Source organism: Pteropus medius, unplaced genomic scaffold, assembly GCF_902729225.1.
Source record: "Pteropus medius unplaced genomic scaffold, Ma_sr-lr_union100, whole genome shotgun sequence".
In the NCBI taxonomy this organism is placed as follows: domain Eukaryota; kingdom Metazoa; phylum Chordata; class Mammalia; order Chiroptera; family Pteropodidae; genus Pteropus; species Pteropus medius.
The window spans coordinates 13,220,841-13,238,596 of record NW_024349804.1 but is presented as its reverse complement, the minus strand read 5'-3'; the positions used below and the strand labels follow the sequence as shown (position 1 = coordinate 13,238,596).

General features: G+C 60.1%; 1 protein-coding gene across 2 annotated transcripts in view; it reads right to left on the bottom strand.

The window, feature by feature from the left end:
* Nucleotides 1-11,457: 11,457 nt before the first annotated feature.
* The window catches only part of HTRA3 (HtrA serine peptidase 3), a 28,570-nt gene continuing 22,271 nt past the window's right edge, over nt 11,458-17,756 (bottom strand). For both annotated transcript variants that reach the window (XM_039838033.1, XM_039838032.1), the window contains exons 7-9: nt 15,935-15,983; nt 14,127-14,222; nt 11,458-12,532 (exon numbers count right to left, since the gene is read on the bottom strand). In XM_039838033.1, coding sequence (XP_039693967.1) covers nt 12,367-12,532; nt 14,127-14,222; nt 15,935-15,983 — 311 coding nt within the window. In that variant the 3' untranslated portion in view covers nt 11,458-12,366. The remainder of the gene's footprint in view (nt 12,533-14,126; nt 14,223-15,934; nt 15,984-17,756) is intronic.

Here is a 17,756-nt window from a genome sequence, read left to right as displayed (position 1 = left end):
CCTTCGGGACCTAATCACCTCGAAACACCATTGCGTTCGGGGGCAGAGTTTCAACATAGGAATTTGGGGGAGACACAAAACTCAGTCTGTTGTGCTGGGTATAGAATTCTAGTTTGAAAACCATTTTTCCTACAGAAAAATACGGGCAGAAACCAATTGTACGGGAAACGCTCCATCGTCTTCTAGTTGCCAGCATAGCCGTGGTCAAGTTCAAAGCCATTCTGTTTCCTGATTCTTTACACGTGACCTTTCCCTCTCGTAGTGTCTATTCAAAACTCCAGGTGAAAATAAATGAATTTTTGCACAGCCTCATTCGGCCCTCACCCCTGCGCCCTTCCAATAGAAAAAAGCAAGTCTCGTTTTCGCGTGTGGTCACAGAAGGTGGCTACAAAGTCCCAGAACAAGCTAAGGAATAAATCTTCGTGTCCCCGTCCACCATCCAGTGTGGAGCCGCTGGGGCATACGGTATAAGGGGAATGGAAAATGCCAGCGGTTCATCACGCGCGGACTCTTAGCCCGTTCGGTCCGTGTGCCGTGAGGAGGCGGAGCGTGTGCGGATGCAGAGCGGGGGGGCCCCGGCGCGCAGTGGGCCCGCGGCGGGTGGAGCTTTCAGTGCTATCATCCCTGCACTGGGGCGCCTTGGAGCAGGGGCCCTTCCCAGCACACGCCTGGCCCTGGCGGCCCAGCAGCAGCCCCTTCCCGGGCCTCCGTGGTCCTCAGCTAGCGAGAGCAATTGCCCACCCGTCCCCAACCCGGAGTAGAGTGGGGGTGCATGGAGATCCGGGGGCCCTGCCGTAGTGACCCCCCGAGGGAAGCAGATTCCGTCCCTTCCTCCCTTCCTCCCGTGTGCCTTGGGTTTGAGTGGGATTGTCCTGGCTACGAGCAGTGGTGAGGCCACAGGGCCACCTCCACAGCTGTGTAACCAAGCGAAGGAGCTGGGCCCTGGCCTCGGCTGCCTCGTCTGTAAAGTGAAGAGGAGAAAGCTATTTTGAAAATTAAACCAATAGTGAGATGTGGTTTGATGACTATTTTGTAGCACACAGTAGGTCTTCATATTCACTTTTGAACTGTCTGCCAAAGAACTGGGGCCCAGATGCTCACGACAGACAGACCCGTTGGCCACGCCCGGCACTGACACGTTGGGCGCTGGGGCGCCAGGAAGGGCCGGGCAGCCAGCTTCCTCTGGTTCTCATTAGGATTTGTCACCTCCCCTACCCCAGACCCGTCTCAGTTGGCAGCATCACCCCTCACAGTCCTCATGGGACCATCATGGTTTAACAAGTCCCATCAGCTCGCCAGGGTCACGCCTTCCAGGAAGGAGGTGGGGGAGGGCCAGGCCGAGGACGCGAGCCAGGCCCGGCGGGCCACGGAGGCTGAACCAGGTGACCTGAGGGCCTACCTGCTGCAGTGAGGGTTGTGCCTGAAGTGTCTCTTGCAGGCAGCCAGGCACAGCTGGGGACGGTGGACCTCGAGCGGGGGGTGCAGAGGCTGGTGCCAGCTGGGCTGAGAAGTTAGTTGGTACCCAGAGGCCCGGGGGCCGCCTGAGGTGGGCACTTCCTGGAGGGGGCCCTGAGGGAGCCGGCCGTGTCCAGAGTGATTTCTGGGTGACGGGAATGGGGACGGGGCGGGTGGGGCTGACGGGCGGAGGCATCTGGGAGGTCCCGGGTGCCGGACAGGTGCCGGGGAGAGGGCCTTCTGTGTGTCCCCAGGGCCTGGCCCGGGGGCTCCGATCACCTCTCTGGGCTCCATCTCCGGGGTTCTCTTGGTCGGTGGCCCGCAGGCCAGCTCTCCCGGGCCTCGGGCGCCGGCCTCCGGGAGTGTGAGCGGGCTTCCTGTCTCCTGCGTGAGCGGCTGGCGGGAGGGCGTTTTCCTCCGCGGCTGCATCGTCCTGCGTTTGGGGAGCCTGCTGGGCGGTACAGTGCCCGGGTCTCTGACTGGCTGTGTCACACACGGGGCCCGGAAATGTTAGATTTTAGCTGCTTTTAAAACCAGAAGGAAATGCTAAGACAATAATAAATATGTGATCATGAATCAGCCTGGATCCCATTTGACTCTGTACCAACGCAGCTGTAAAATATAATTTTTAATATTTTTTTTTAATGGAGGAAGAGGTCCTAGAAAAAAAGTACACGGGCCCCCCTGGAAGTCATGGTGTGGCCCTGGGTCACGCGGGCAAAGTAGACATGCGGGCGAGTGGGCGCTAACTCACCAGCGACTGTCTGGCTGATGTGACAGCTTGCCTTCCCTGTACATCTTCAGACCGTGACTTTCAGGAACAGAAGACCCCGGCCAATTACTAGGTTCATTTGGCCCCTTGTGGTCACAGATGCAGAAATACAACTCAAATCGGCTTAAGCCAAGGACGACTGATTGACACAGTGACTGATGGGGCTAAGTGTCGACAGGACCCAGGCTCGGTGGGGTTCAGGCTCCAGCCGCGGCTCTCCAACAGGCCCCTCCTCTCTTGGCAGCCCCCAGCTGCTCCAGGGGTGAGGACCGGCCCTGCACAGCCCGGGAGCTCCCGAGCGAGAGTTTCTGTCCCTTACACGCTCACAGGGACTGGCCCGGGGCTGGTGCATAGGTGGCACTCCAGTGGAGTTCTGGGGGACGCGGTACACGGATCCGGCTGTCGGGGGGTCAGCCCCTTCCTTCTCACCACGTCCTGCCACCAGGGGCCCCCGAGGGCAGCCTCTGGGGTTCTGACCAGCTTTGATGGGAGGTGGCTCTGCACATCCTGGGCCACAGGACAAGGTCCCGGGGTCCTTCCGAAATGGACATGGCGTTCTCATTCCCGTCCTCCAGACATCGAGGCTTAGACACTGCATGTGTGGGTGACAGTCAGGGCCAATTGGTGGCCTGAGAGGGAGCCACCTGCGCTCAGTGTCTTCCCGGGGCTTGGGCTGCATGGGGTGTGTGTGCGTGAGCATGTAAGTGTGTGCGTGTGATAGTGGGTGGGAATGTGTGAGTCTGATGCACATGAATGAGTCCAATGAAAGTGTCTGTGTCACACATGCTGATGACCTGCTGGCTGTCCCACACCCCAGACTCCCCTCAAACTCTCTCCCAGGCTGCAGGCGAGCCCAGGCCACAGGACACCTGGTCCCCCTCACTCCCACGTAGCATGCTTCCGTGACTCCCTGTTTAAAACAGGAGGGTTGACGCCTCTGCGACCTGGTCCCCTTGGTGCCCTGGGGAGGCCAAGGCCTGTCAGTGGCTCTGGCTCCTGCCTCGCTCTGAGGCCTCCGGGGTCTCCTTGTCGGTGGGTCTGAGGCCCGGGCACTCGGGTCCCTCCTACAGGGCACAACATTTGACCTGCAGAGTTTCCTCAGGGCCATGCGATTCAAGCCCTGAGCAGCACCCAGCTGCTCACACGTGACCCCGTGTCATATCCTCGTGGCCCAGAGCCTTTTGCAAACATGCCTGCCAATGACCGAGGCCCCCTTGCCGTGGCGTCCTTGCCAGGGCCTCCTGGGGCTGCCCGCTCTGTCCAGGCAGGGGCTGTCCGTCCATGGGACTGTGTGTGACCCTGCACACTGCAGCTCTGGCAGTGGGTGTTTTACTGTAAACAAGTGACAACTTCCGTCCCTGTGACCTCATCTTTCCACATCTCCCCCAACCGTCTGGCTGGCAGCGCCCCAGGCCAGCCCGGGGTTTCCTCCCCGCTGCACAGGTGGGGGCTGCGGTCACAAGTGGGGCAGGGGCTGGGGGGTGGCGCGCCCCTGCCCGCTCAGCACCAGCGGCTCGTGCTCTACGCCCTCGTCACACGGGCACCGGCCCCGTGCCGGGCACAGACACTACCTCACCGCCAGGCCTGCCAGCTGCAGGAGCCACAGCCACGGCCGGCCTGGGAGAGGGGACAGTGTTCCCAAGTCTGTGGCAAGCAGGCTGTGGGGTCCGGGTGGGTGTGCTGCATTCACGGGGCTTGGAATGGTGACCTGCCCTCACCGCGGGGGAGGGGACAGGGGCGGGAGCTCCTGGGGGGCTGTAGGGGGCACACTGTGTGCACAGCCCTTGACCGCTTGAGCCAGGGTGGTCCTGGGGACTCCTCACAAGGACTCTGTGATGTAGAGACGGCACCTTTTCGACAGATGGGGAGGCCGGGGCCTGAGCAATAAACTGAGCGACAGCCACGGAGGGGGCGTGAAGCACGTCCCCCGGGCCACACGGCCGTTCTGAGGACAGGAAAGCCCGTGGCATCCTACACCCGCCCACGGCCTCGGCCGAGCGCGGAGCCTGGCAGAGCCTTTCACATGCAGAGGGCGAGAGGCGCCCCAGAGTCTGCTGTCGTCTGGGGCGCAGCCGTCCAGGGTCCAGGCAGATACTGGCACTGATGTCACGACCGACTTTCATTTTCTGATTTTTCAACAATGAACATATGCTGCTTTTAATGTCAGAAAAGGGCAATAAACTCTTTTTCTTTTTAATTTTCAGGAAGGACGCAGAGGCGAGGAGGGGCGTGGGGAGAAGGATGTGGGGAGGGGGCGCGGGGGGCAGGGGCCGCTCTGGGGCTGTCACCAGGGCCAGCTGTCGCTTGTCTCCTTTCTGGTGTCTGGCAGCCCCCACCCCAGACTCTGACGGGTGACAGACCCGCGGTGAAGTCCGGCCCAGGCGGCCTGAGCCTGGGCCCCCTGCCTTTCACATCTGCGGAGAGGGAACTCTGGGGAAGCCCCCCGCTTTCTAAGGCCTGGATGGACTGGGAGAGGATAATTTCTCCAGCTGGGGTCCTTTCTCTTAAAAGGCCTTTAAAATAGATGACAGGGCAGATACTGTCAAGTAATCCAGCTATAGTTCTTCACGATCAATTCTCCGTCCACCTCGCCGTGGAAGGACCCCAAGGAGGCCCAAGGGCCAGCAAGGGCTCGCCCCTCACACTGTGCTTGGCCTTCAAGGCCCGGCTCCTGCGCCACCTCCTCCAGGAAGCTCCCCTGATTTCCTGGGCCCGCAGTGCAGTCTCGATGCGCTTGACCTGCCCCGCCCTGCGTCCCAAGCTCCTTCTCCCTCGTGGAGGAGCAAACGCATTTCTCTAGGGTGGATCCCTAGGGGCAGAATTGCTGGGTCAAAGGGAGGAGCATTTAAACCTCTAATAGATGGACAGAGCCAAACTGTTTATGAGGAGATCACCCACCCACGGTGCATGAGCAGCCGCGTCCCTGTGCCCAGGCCTGCAGTGGACCTGCTCTTCCCCTAAGCTTTGCCGGGCGATGAGAGAATGGCACTTTGTGGTTGTTGTCACTTACTGTCCCTGATTCCCGGGCCTGCCCACTACACTGTGGGGCCGAGACTGGCTGTGTCCACCCTTGGAGCTTCACAGAAGATAGTGATGATGTTGACAGTGATGATGATGGTGGTAGTGATGATGATGATGGCGATGGTGATGATGGTGACGCTAGTGTTTTGGAGACACTTATTAAGTGCCTCCAGACAGTGTTTTAATTTTACTTTGCCTGAATTATCCTATCTAACAAAACCTCTCCGATGTAGACAAAGTAAAGAGCTGTTCACGTGGGCACAGGAGCCCACGGGCAGCCAGAAAGCGGGGTGCCTGGATACTCCGAGCCTCACAACCGCCCCTGTGAGGGGGAATGGCTGTTCTGCCTGGGGCTGTGAAGCTGGGGGCGGCAGAGACAAGTGGGAGCTCAGGTAGACTCGAACCCGAAGTTCTCACTAAGCATCGAGGCCCAGCACCCGTATGGTAAAGGTAAAGGTGCCAGCACTGTCCTCGAGGGGCTCAGTCTCACGAGGGAGAGGGTAGGGGTGGACCAAGGAGCCACCCCAGCCAGGAGGTCGGGAAGGTCCCCAGAGCAGGCAGCATCTAGCCCTGGGGACAAGGCAAGGCGTAGTCGGATGGCGGGCCCCCGGAGGCCACAGGCAGGGTCTGGTATGTGACCCCCTCACGTCCTGGGCTGGGGCGACATCCTGAGCCCCCAGACCTGTCGCCGGCCGTGCAGAATGCCGGCCCCGGCAGCCCTCTCTCCTGGAACTATTTTTAGACCCAATTCAGCTCTAAACGCAAACATATTGTCAAGCTAGTGGCCAACTTGGATCCCATCTGTGAGCAGGTCCGCTCCGTGACCCCAAAATAGAAAATGGCTCTGCTCGAGAATGACATGGACTGTTGGCAGAGGCTGCGGCTTCCTGCGGACGGAGGCCAGATCACAGCCCAGCCCTTGGATGACCCGACGTATCGATGCTTCCTACCCAAATACAGCATAAAAATGCACTCCAAGGCATGGTGCCGTTAATCTCGTAAAAAAGGCAGCTTCCCGCTGGGCCGACCGCGGTGCCAGGCCTGAGGGAGAAGGCGGCAGCAACCCTACCGCCGTGTAAGAGACAAATAATGCCGATCTTGCATTTTCTGTCTCCCGGGGACAGAAAAAGAGTAAACGCAGCCCGAGTCATAAAATGAGGTCAGAATAATCTCGTCGCGAACTCCGACATGGACATTAAGAAAGAGGAACATTATAGACGTGCTGCACTTATGAACGCCAAAATCGCAAGCAAAATACTAAAAAAGGCTAACGCACCGGAGTCAGAGTAGGTTTGGTCCAGTAACGCCAGGTCGGTAAGATATTTCGATATCAATGGATTTCACTACATTCCCAGAACAAAGGAGGAAATCGTTCGATCATTTCAGCAGAAGCAGAAAAAGCTTCTGTTAAAATTCAGTATCCGTGCATAATAGAGACTCCTAGCAAACTAGGAAAGAAGGGAACCTTCTTAAGCTGGTAAAAACCTGCAGCGAATGTTGTATTTAGTGGCGAAACGTTGAAAGCTTTCCTTTTTGAGATCCGGAACGCGATTAAAGATGTCTGTCATTGTTACTTCTACGTGACATTGAACTAGAGTCGTCAGCCAGTGCAGTGAAGCCAGAAAGAGAAGTGAATGGTATTAGGGTCGGAAAGAAAGAAAGAAAACTCATGACTTACAGACGATGTGACTAAGGACGTAGAAAACGCAAGGTGAGCTGTAGATTCACGGTCAGAGGTAATAAGGGATTTGGACGTTTGCCGAAGATAAGACCAGTATAAAAAAAATCATCGTTATAAGCAGGAATTAAAAAAAAAAAAAGTCTGCATATCAGCAACAGTTAGAAAATAAAAAGTATTTAAAAGGGACCATTTATAATATCCAATATAAGAAATCTACACAGAAAAGGATACATTATTGGAGAAGTTAATGAAAATTTAGATAAATGGGCAATACTCACATTCGTGTACGAGAAGCCCGGATGTCAGGAACATGTCACCTCGCTCGTGACAGATACATGGAGTCGGTGCCATTCCAACTACCTTGATAAACTTACTCTAAACTATGCAGAAAAACGGAGTCGGGAACGGCTAAGCACCCTTGCAGGAGAAACCACTAAATAATGAAGGATGTCGTCGAGCGACATCCTGAAGACTGCAGAGCGGACAGAGCACAGGACAGCGGGTGTCTGGGGAAGACCCCCCACGGGTGGGGGAGCTCGGCTGGTGACGGACAGAAGCATCGCCTTCTGATTAAAGGGCTCAGGGGACAGTTAGATGTCCAGATGGAAAAGGGAAACGTGACCTCGCCTTCGTGACGTGCAAAGTCAGTCCAGCTGGGTCATGTCTCTAAGTGTAAATGTCAGACAATAAAGCTGCCGGAAGATAAAGCTTTTCGGCTTCTAGAAGCCCCTGCATGCACCAGCCCCTCCCGCAAGTCACCCGACCTGTTGCTTCTGTCACCACGTCCTCTCCTCTGACGCCCCCGCCTCCCTCTGATGAGGACCCTGCGGTTACTTGGGGCCACCGGGAGAGTCCAGGGTAATCTCCCATCTCAGGGTCATCTGATCACAGCTGCGAGGTTCCTTTGGCCACAGGAGGTGACATGTCTAGCTTCTGGGGGTTATGATGTGGACACCTTTGGGGCCGTTTTTCAGCCAGGGAGGGATGGCTGGTGGGAACCAGGTGAGGGGAGCCTTCGGGGCTCTGAGTGGGGCTGATGAGCGTCTGGCTGCCTGCGGGGTGGCAGGGAGGACAGTGGCCGGGGGCAGGACACCGCGTACAGACTCAGAGCCGGGGACGGTATGGCAGGCTGGCCCAGCCTGTCTCCCCAGGCGCTGCTCACGGCTGGGGTCTCAACGCCAGGCGCCCCTGCAGCTGTCCCCAAATCTCACCCATCCAGCATTTCCCTCTTTGGTCACCGTGTTCTGGATCCACGAATCCCAGGGGGCGCAGGGAGGGGCTCCGGAAGGACCATGCTGACCCGCAGTTCTGCTGCTCACAGGAACCTCCCCTCCCGGCCCTGCCTCACACCCCTGGGCAGTAGACTTGTGTCCTGCCACAGCTGTGGCTGCAGCTGTCTGTTGCAGTCCAGCCTGAGGGGAAGGGAAGAGCCCAGCCCTGGGCGTCCGGAGGCCAGCCACGAGCTCGCGTGTGACCCCAAGTCCTCTTCTCTGGCCTGTCTCCATCTCTGATCAATGGGCCTTCTGGGGCATGGGGACTTGCGATGCTGCCCCGGCTCTGTCCTTAGGGTCCCAGTGGTTTATGGAGGGACCCCAAGGCGGAAACGGGTGTTTCTCCTGCAGGTACCGCCGTGTCAGCGCCCCGTTTACAGGCTCCAGGGCGGGCCGTGGGGGGTGGGCTGCGAACCCAGCTGTGCGGGGTCACGTCAAGATTGCACAATGGTGGCAGCTGGCAGGCTCTGAAAAAGTTGTTTTTCACTGAGCACAGCTGGAGGGGCAGCTGGGAGGCCAGCCCCGCCCGGTCGGGGGACGGTCAGGGCCGGGCGGCCGCGGGGACAGAGGCCTTGAGCGCACAGAGCCCATTTCCAAGAGGGCAGGGCCAGCGGGGCGGGTGAGTGGCTGCCCTCCACACTGGGTGAGGGGACCCTCCTCCTGGGGCTCTGACCTCCCTGGACGCTGAAGGGCAGAGCTGAGGCCCCAGCAGAGCTCGGCCAGGGAGAGGCAGGTAGAGACCACTGCCCAGGCCCGCTGACTCCCAGGCACGGGGACCCCCACATCCCACCGCCCTGTTTCACACACAGACAACCTGAAGCCAGAGGGGGTGGGTAGGCCCCTCGGGGGCTGGCGGCAGGGAGTGAGAGGGTGTGATGTTTTGGGGGCACTTCAGGGCCGGATGCTGAGTCCGGGGCCTCCTGTGTGACGTTAATTCGGTGCTTCCTGAAGCAAAGCAGGCACCTTCTCCAGGCTTTAGCGAGGAGCTGGGTCTCAGCCTGACCCCTCCCTGTGGTCCCACATCGGCCCGCTCCCCCACTCCACCAGGCCTCAGGGCGAAGAGGGTGCGTGAAACGAGCTGGCCCTTGCCGGTGGGCGCTGGGGCTTCCGCATACCTCTGCCATCTGGGTCCCAGCAGCCGGATGCTGCTGCCCCGCCCACGTCCCCACCGTGCCCGAGGTCACCTGCAGCTGCGAGGGCCCGTTCTGAGCCGCCTCTGCTGCCTGCCTCCCTCTGCCCCTCGGCCTGACAGTTCCCGCCAGCCTTGGGGACACTAGCGCAGCCTCGCGCAGGGCAGCCCCAGCCTGAGAGAGAGCGGGCGCTGTGCACAAACATCCCAGCTTCCCGCGCCTCACAAGGCGCTACTGAGCTCGTGTGGCACCGCTCCTCAGGGCATCTCCAGCGGGCTTCGCCCCCAGTTGTCCCAGAGGCCACCGGCTCATTCCCACATCGCGTAGTTGGCTTACCTTCCCTCCCCGTCTCAGTCTCCATGCTATGGACTGGATCGTGTCCCCTGCACCCGAATCCATATGCCGAAGCCCTGCCCCCCAGTGTGATGGATGCGGAGCTGGAGTCTTCGGGAGGCGAGCGGGCGGGATGAGGGTGGGATCTTCGTGGCGAGGTAGCTGCCCCTGCAGGAGCCACTGAGGGCTCGCTGCCCCTCCCCACCCGGCGCTGAGAGCACTTTGGCTGGGAGCCAGATGGGCACCTTGATCTTGGCTCCAGGTCCCTCTCGGAGGCCTGGCCCTGGGCCAGTTCATGGCTTGACCGACTCTCCGCGCCCAGCTCCCAGGGCCCCCCTCCTCCTGGGCCCAGGCCCGGGCCAGTGGCCTCATTCTGGACGCCTCCCCTCGTCACCCTGGGGCTCCCTCCTTGTGGGTGGGGCCATGTGGCCTTTGGGCACCGATCGGGGTGGCCAGAGACGGAGGAGCAAGGACGGTGCTCTGCGGACCCGCACGTGTGGACGGCAGAGGCCTGGGATGGTGGACGGGCTTCGGGCATTAGGGCTGTTCTGGGTGGGAAGTGAGCAGGGGCAAAGTGGGGGCGTCGCGGTGGCACAGGCCCTGTCGGGTGTGACCCACGCTGGGCAGGAGCGGAGGGGTGGGGGTTGGGAAGTGGGCGGCCTCACTGCGGGGCTGCACCGGCTCCCGGCCGGGCTCTGCCTTTCCCAGAGGACGCTGGGGCAGGCAGGCCACGGGGCGGCGGGCACGGTGGCCCCCGGGGAAGGCTGCCTTACAGGGCCCCCTGCGTGCCCGGTCCCTCCCCCCAGCGCGGCCCCGTGTGGCTGGGTGTGGTGAGTTGCGCTCAGTTCACAGACCATCCAGGCCGAGGACCGCAAACCTGGGCGGTGAAGCAGCTCACGGCGCCCGCATCAGAAAGCTGCTCGCGACACTTTCTGGTCCTCTCCCGGGCGTGGGTGCGGGTGCCCCTGGCCCCATTTCCCCATCTGGCTACAGTGCGCACAGCCCGCCACATCCAGCGCCGCCGGCACCTGGTGTGCCTGTCTCCAGCGCTCGCCTGTGAGTCCCTCGGAGGTGCCGAGCGAGATTCTCACGGCCTCCGTGGCTGAGGCCACCTCCTGGGAGGCCCCCCAGGGTGGGAACCTCAAACCCGGACCTGTTGGATCCCAGCTGTCAGAGCTTGAAGTTCCGCAGTTCGCCCTGCCCCCCCCACCCCCGCCCAGGGAGAAGGTGGGCTGTGGTCCCACAGCGGCCCACAGCCCAGCGGCGGGCAGGCTCGGCCCCTCTGCGGGAACTGGACCGGGGGCCTCCATCCTGCTGGACGCAGTGGTCAGACCAGGCCTGGCCTCCAGTGTCCTGGCCCGGATGCCCCCACTTGCTATCTCGGGGGCTCCCTCCCCGCCGAGCTCACACACTCGGTGCCCCGCTGGCAGCCCTGGACCCCACCCCACAGCCGTCATTTCACACCTAATGTCCCCGTCACTGGGCGGGTTTTGGTGAGAGTGACACAGGGCAAACTCAGGGAAAGCTTCGTCACCCGCCGGGCACATACGGCATGGCGGGGACTGTGCCGGCCGGGCCCCTTTCCAAGCGTTCTGCCTGCTGGCCAAGGGGTCGGTGGCCTCGGTGTCTCCCCTGTACAAGGGGAGACAGAGGAGGTGTCTTGCCCGAGACCACAAAGTCCGGAGTGAGTGGCTGAGTGACAGCCCTGCCCACTGGTGTCGGTTTCGCTCTGGGTCCCAGGAGAAGCCGTGGCCAGTGGGTGTGGGTGCCCCAAGTGCCCCTGCTGGCTAAGGCCCATGTGCTTGCCAACTTTAATCCCATACAGTAGAGACACAGTACAAGCAACGTGGGGGGCGGCTGTACAGCGAAGCTCAAAGATACACCCCAAAAGGCGCGGGCCCCACTGGGAGCAGGAGGCTTTCCCGTGGCTCCAGGGCAGCGTGACACGGTCGCCCCGTGCACACTGCACAGGGGGCCAAGCGGCTCAGTCCTTGCAGCCCCTCCTCCTGGCAGCTCCCAGCTTCCTCTGCCACCCTCCCACAGTCACCTGCAGGAGGACAAGCAGCCTTCTGAGGGTGCTGACCACACTGCTCCCTGCCGGCTTCTCTCCCGCCTGGGGAGGGGAACCTCGCCGCCAGCTGTCGGGCTCCGCTGGGCAGCCAGGGGACATCCCTCGGTGCCTGCTCCGGACCAGGCCCGGCACACCTGACTGTGAACTGCTCTCCAGGGACACCAGGCTGGCAGGGCAGACAGCCTTGGTCGTTCCGCATAGGGGGCCAGGGAGGCTGGGGAGCTGAGACCTGGGGTGAGGGTGGGTGGGAGCGGGGTGGGGCACGCAGACAGAGGCATCGGGAGGGCGGGAGAGAGGGTGGCTGCGGGGACCTCAGAGGAGTCTTCTCAAGTGTTGCAATCACTTTACGTCACCCCGAGGACTTGGAAGGTGGCCTAGAAGGGGACCATGAGCTGCCCCCATGGGCGCCATGATGCAGAAGCCGACGCTCCCGAGGCTGAGATGTGGACCCCCGGCCAAGCCCAGACACGGCTCTGTCCCTAGACGCCGGAGGAGGCCGCTGGCTCTGCTGAGGACCGACCTTGGTCCCTCGTCCTGACCCCGCGGGGGGCAGTGGCTCCCGCGGGAACCGCCGGCTGGCCGCGGTCCTTGGCCGCGGGCTCTGGCGCTCGGCGACGGGGCAGGCGGCGGCCTCACAGGACCACCTCGGGCGCGATGCTGAAGAGGAGGTCGTCATTCCCCCGACGCACCTCCAGCAGCAGGGGAGACTCGGTCAGCACGGCCTCCTGCAGCTCGCTCGAGTCCGCCAGCGGGCGCCCGTTGACCTTGACGATGATGTCGCCATCTTGGATGCCCCCTCTGCCAACGGAGACGCTGTCACAAGACACGCCATGGTGCCTGGGGTCTGTGGGGAACAATCGGGGTTTTGAGAGCAGCAGCTTAAGGCTAGCATCTTATCTGGGATGAAGCAGGACCGGGCAGTCAGCCTCACCAGGCTCTGGGCACCGGATGGGAGGAGGGAGGAGGAGGGAGGAGGGAGGAGGGAGGGCCGAAGACGGCCACCTCTCTCACCCAGCGGGCCGGCTGGGTCCGCACTCCGCTGAGGCCTACCGAGCAGGCCGCCCGGGCCGGGTACTCTGCCCCTTCGTGCCTCAGTTTCTGCAGACCTGCGTGCTTTGCAAATGACGGCGAGGTCCAGAGGTTGGTCCCAGGGCCACCGCAGGTACTGAGACTCTGGCACAGCAGGCAGAGCTCGCTGGGCGTGTCGTGACCTTCCCTGCCACCCAGAAGGACAAGCAGGGTGGCACAGTGGTTGTGTGTCTGCCTGGGTGGTGGCACCAGCCTGCACGTGTGACCTTGGAGGGGTGACCCCTGTAAGCCTCGGTGTTCCCACCCGTGAAACGGGGTAAGGGCGGTAGCGGGGTCCCCACAGGCTGCAGCGAGAAGCGACGGAGACGATGCAGCCTCGGTCATCGGCAGTCACCGTCACCCGATCTCACCCAAACTGCTCCTGGGGGGCCTGGCGTGTGGCCACTCTCAGTGGCTGCCCTGCTGAATGCCGCCGAGCACAGCAGCCCCGGGGACAGAGCCCGGTTGGATGACAACCCTATCTTTCGACAACTTCACTGCAGGCGTGCTGCGGACCGGGCACAGGTGCCACATGCGTGCATCACGGAAGGACGTGAGGGGCCCGTGTCTTCCAGCACGGCCTCCAGAAGCAGCACAGTGCATAAAACAGAAGGAAGGGGTCGTGGGGTGGGGGGCCCGCCTGCCCGGCCCTCGCCCCTCACAGCAGCCCAGACCGCAGTGTGGGCCGCCGCCAGCGCTCAGCGTGGCAGTTTAGAACCGCTGATCTGCTGCAGCCCGCGGCCGGCGCCACCGGAGACCTGGGCGTCCGCGGTGAGGGACTTGCTCAGAGCCCGTGGAGGGGCCGGATGGGGGAGGGCCTTGCTCAGAGCCCGTGGAGGGGCCGGATGGCCCGGGCGAGCCTGTGGCAACCTCGCAGCGTGTCTGTCTCGGCTCACGGCGCCGCGGCAGTCAGCCCTGCCCCGGTCCCGGATCGCGGCCAAGCCTCCCGGAGGAGAAAGAGGAGGCTGATCTCGTCCGCTTTGCGACAAGGAAACAGGGAGACCCAGGCCGGCCCACTGAGCTCATGGGAGTCCGGATGCTTCTCAGCTCAGGGCCTCCACTGCTCTGTCTTCCCCGAGGACAGGGGACAGTCAAGGGACATTTAGGCCGTGGAAGGGCATGGCCGATGCTCTAAGAGATACTTCATCCCTCCAGCCTACCCCTGTCTTACAGGGCAGGACTGAATCCAGCGGCCACTTCCACGTCACGTCTTACCAGGAAGCTCAAAGGAGTGGAGTGGCCCCAGCCCAGGCCCGATGCTCCCCAGGATGCCTGACCACCGCCCCCGGCCTCCCCGCCTCTTCTGGGGGTGCTGGGGACCTACCTCTGAGAAGGTGAATTGGGAACAACCTCTTGCACGTAAATCCCCTTGCTGACCTCCGGGAAGTCTGGGCTGCTGGCCTTTAGCTCCTCCATCAAGCTGAAAAGACAGTCCCCTGTCAAGGCTTCTCCTGGGCCTCCTCGCCTCCCTGCCCCGGCCACACAGGGAGGCTCCTCTGGGCTCCCACACTGCCTTGTCCGGCCACCGACCCTTCGGAGTTGTCACTCATTCTTGTCTGTGTCCCCAACTCAACGTGGGCTCCTCAAGAGAAACCTTGGTGAAGGTGACCTGCCAGTGTTTTATGGTAGAGAGGAGTGGTGACAGGTAAGGGGAGGAGGTGAGAGGAAAGTTGTTATTACAGCAGAAGTTGACGGATGGGTGATGGATGGATGGATGATGGGATGGCGTGGATGATGATGGCTGGATGGATGGATAATGATGGATGGATGGATGACAATGGATGGATGGATGGATGCATTTGGATGGATAATGGATTGATGGATGATGGATGGATGGACAGGTGGAGATGGAAGTGAAGGATGATAGATAAAACGGACAGATGGAAGGAGGGATGAGCAGTGGGTGAATGGCGGAATGGACAGAGGACTAGACGGGTGGTGTGATGGATGGATGGATAAAAGACGGAGGGATAGATGAATGGAAGGGAGGAACGAATAATGGATGAATGGATAGATGGAAGGAGGGATGAATGGAACGGATAGACAGAAGACTGGATAAATGGTGTGATGGATGGATGGATGGATGGATGGATGGATGGATGGATGGATGAAAGAGAGAAAGAGAGCACATGAAAGATAAACTGGCATGCTAGTCTGGTGACAAGTTGCTCTCAGATTGAATCCGTAAGTTAACAGTCGCTGCATCGCTTTGAGGCGCAGTTGGTCGAGCAGGACTTAGCTCTTCCCAGAGCTCCCGACACGGCCACCTCCTTCTTCTTCGAACCCTTTGCATTTCCCTTCTCCCCGACTCCTTCCCTCCTCTGCCCCACTCCCTTCCGGGCACACGCTCCGTTGCAGACCTCACACTGGGGCGGAACAGAGGGATGAGCAGGACACGTCCCTTGCTCTCGGTCAATGGGCTCACGGTCAAGGTAGGATGTGGGGCCCGCGCAGTGCTGGGGACGGAAGCCCAGTTACGGCTGCTAAGAGGGGGTGCCTCCTCCCACCTGGGCAGCCCGTGGAGGTAGAACAGTGTCCCCCTAAAATTCACATCCACCCAGAACCTCAGAATGCGACTTCATTTGGCAACAGGGTCTTTGCAGATGCAGTTGGTTAAGGGTCTCTAGATGACTTAGGGGGGCCCCCAAATCCAGTGACTGATGTTTGTATTAGAAAAAGAAGACAGAGGGTTGGACACAGACGCGCAGAAAGAAGGAGGCCGTGGAAGACAGACGCAGAGGTTGGAGCGATGCAGGTGCACCCCAAGGTGCACCCGGAGCCACCCGAAGCTGGGCGAGGCTCACGATCCCCCCCAGAGCCTTCGGCGGCAGCGCAGCTCAGCTTTCAGACTGCGAGAGAATGAATTTCTGTTGTTTAAAGCCAAGTGCGTACTAATTTACTATGGCAGCCACAGGAAACGAATCTAGGAGGCTTCCTGGAGGAAGCGGCACCTCGATGAGGTCCCAAGGGGGCCGAAGGCATCGGCATTCCAGGCAGAGAGGCAGGCCCGAGCGAAGGCTCAGAAGCCTGAGTGCGTGCGGCCCGCGAAGCACCTGCAGGTGACCAGGCGGGGCCGAGGGGAGGGGAGGGACAACCACTAATGCGGGGGAGGGCCCCATTCTTCAGACACACCTGGGCGTGATGGTCCTCATCCGTATGCCGATGAAGCGCTTCTTCCAATCTGCAGTCAGACAAGAGAACTCGGTCAGGACCAGCACAAGGGGCCGGTGGGGCAGAAACCCACCCTCAGGAGCAGAAAGCAGCAGGACCCGTCCTGTGGGGGCCAGCCCACCCCATGTGCTCAGAGGCCCTCTGAGGTCCTGGCCCCATCTGGTGGCTGCACGCTGCCCTCATCCTCAGACACCATCGACCACACCAGCTCCAACATCTGTCACCCCTGAGCTCCATGCCCAACCCCAGTGGCCAGCGGGCTCTCCTCTCCATCCTGCAGGTTCCCTGAACGGGCTTTGCTAGAAATGAACACGTCACCTCCCCCTGCCTCTCCATAAATAACAATATTAGTCCACAATGTCCCACGAGCACTACCGGTGTGCCAGGACCTCTGGCTGCAGCGTTATACACACACTCCTCCAAGGGGACACCTCTCTCCCCCGCCCAGCTGTTCTAGCCTGTGACTTAGCTGGTGTCCTAGACCCACAAATCACATTTACATATTCGGAACCATAAAACAAGTCTCCGTACCTTTTAAAATTTCCTATCGTGAAGGTACGCTTTCTGCGGAGCGAAATCAGAGGTAGAAAGGGATCCACGAGATTCTCAATCGTTTAGAAACTAAATAACACGCTAAATAACCCACCTTCGAAGAAGATCTCAGAAGAGAAATGAGCAAGTATTTTAAACTCAGTGAAAACGAAAATACAACGTGTTAAAATCTGTGGACGTAGGTAAAGCGACACTTTTGGGGAACCATGGTCCTCGAGTGCCGACGTCAGAAAAGCAGCCTCGAGCAGGGACCTCAGCTTTCGCCTTAACGGCTGGAAAAGGAAGAGCGAGCGACACCCGAAATAAGCAGAAGGAGGGAGATAAGAAAGGGCGGAAATCAGCGAAACGGAAAACAGACACGACAGAGACGATGAATGGAAACGGAAAGCTGATTCTTTGAGATCGATAAAATTGATATGCTTTTAGCCAAAATGATCAGGAAAAAAAGAGAGACACAGTGATCAATACCGGGAATGAGAAAGGTGACATTGCTACAGAGTCTACAGGCATTAAGATGACAATACGAGACCATGACGAGTGACTCGATGCCAACGGATTCGACAACTTAGATCAAACGGGCGAATCCCTGGAAATTTCCACGCTACCAAATCTCACGCGAGAAGAAATAGGTAAACCTGACCAGCCCTGGATCTATTAAAGAAATTGAAATTCTAGTTTAAAATCTTCCCGCGAAGAAAAGTCAGGTCCAGATGGGCTCACAGGCAAATTCCGCCAAATATTAGGGGAAAATAATATCACGAACTCCTCCAGGGACCTGAAAAGAGGCAACACCGCTGTGACGCTGTGATTCGTAATAAGGAGCATCCATGTCGGTCTTTGTCCACGGTCCCCGGCACGGAGCTCCTAGAACCTTCGTGACTACAGGAGCCATCGGGGCATCTTTCGCTCCCAGTTCCTGAAATAGCTCCAGAACTGCAAAGGAGAAACGGGTCCCCGTTCCTCTGAAGAAGCCCCTTTGACCCACAGCTGGGTTTATGTTCACGAGGTGACTTTTAGGAAGCCCCGAAGGATGGGGCTGGTTGCCAGGGGAACCGACCCGGGATGCAGTCCCGCCCCCGACTTCTGGGGAGGGGAGGGACTGGAGTTTGAAATAATCGCCCAGGGTCATGATGCAACCGAGCGGGCCTATGTAATGAGGCCTCCGTAAAAAGCCAAGTTGGGTTCCGAGAGCTTCCTGGTCGGTGACCTCGGGGAGGGTGGGTCCCGTGGA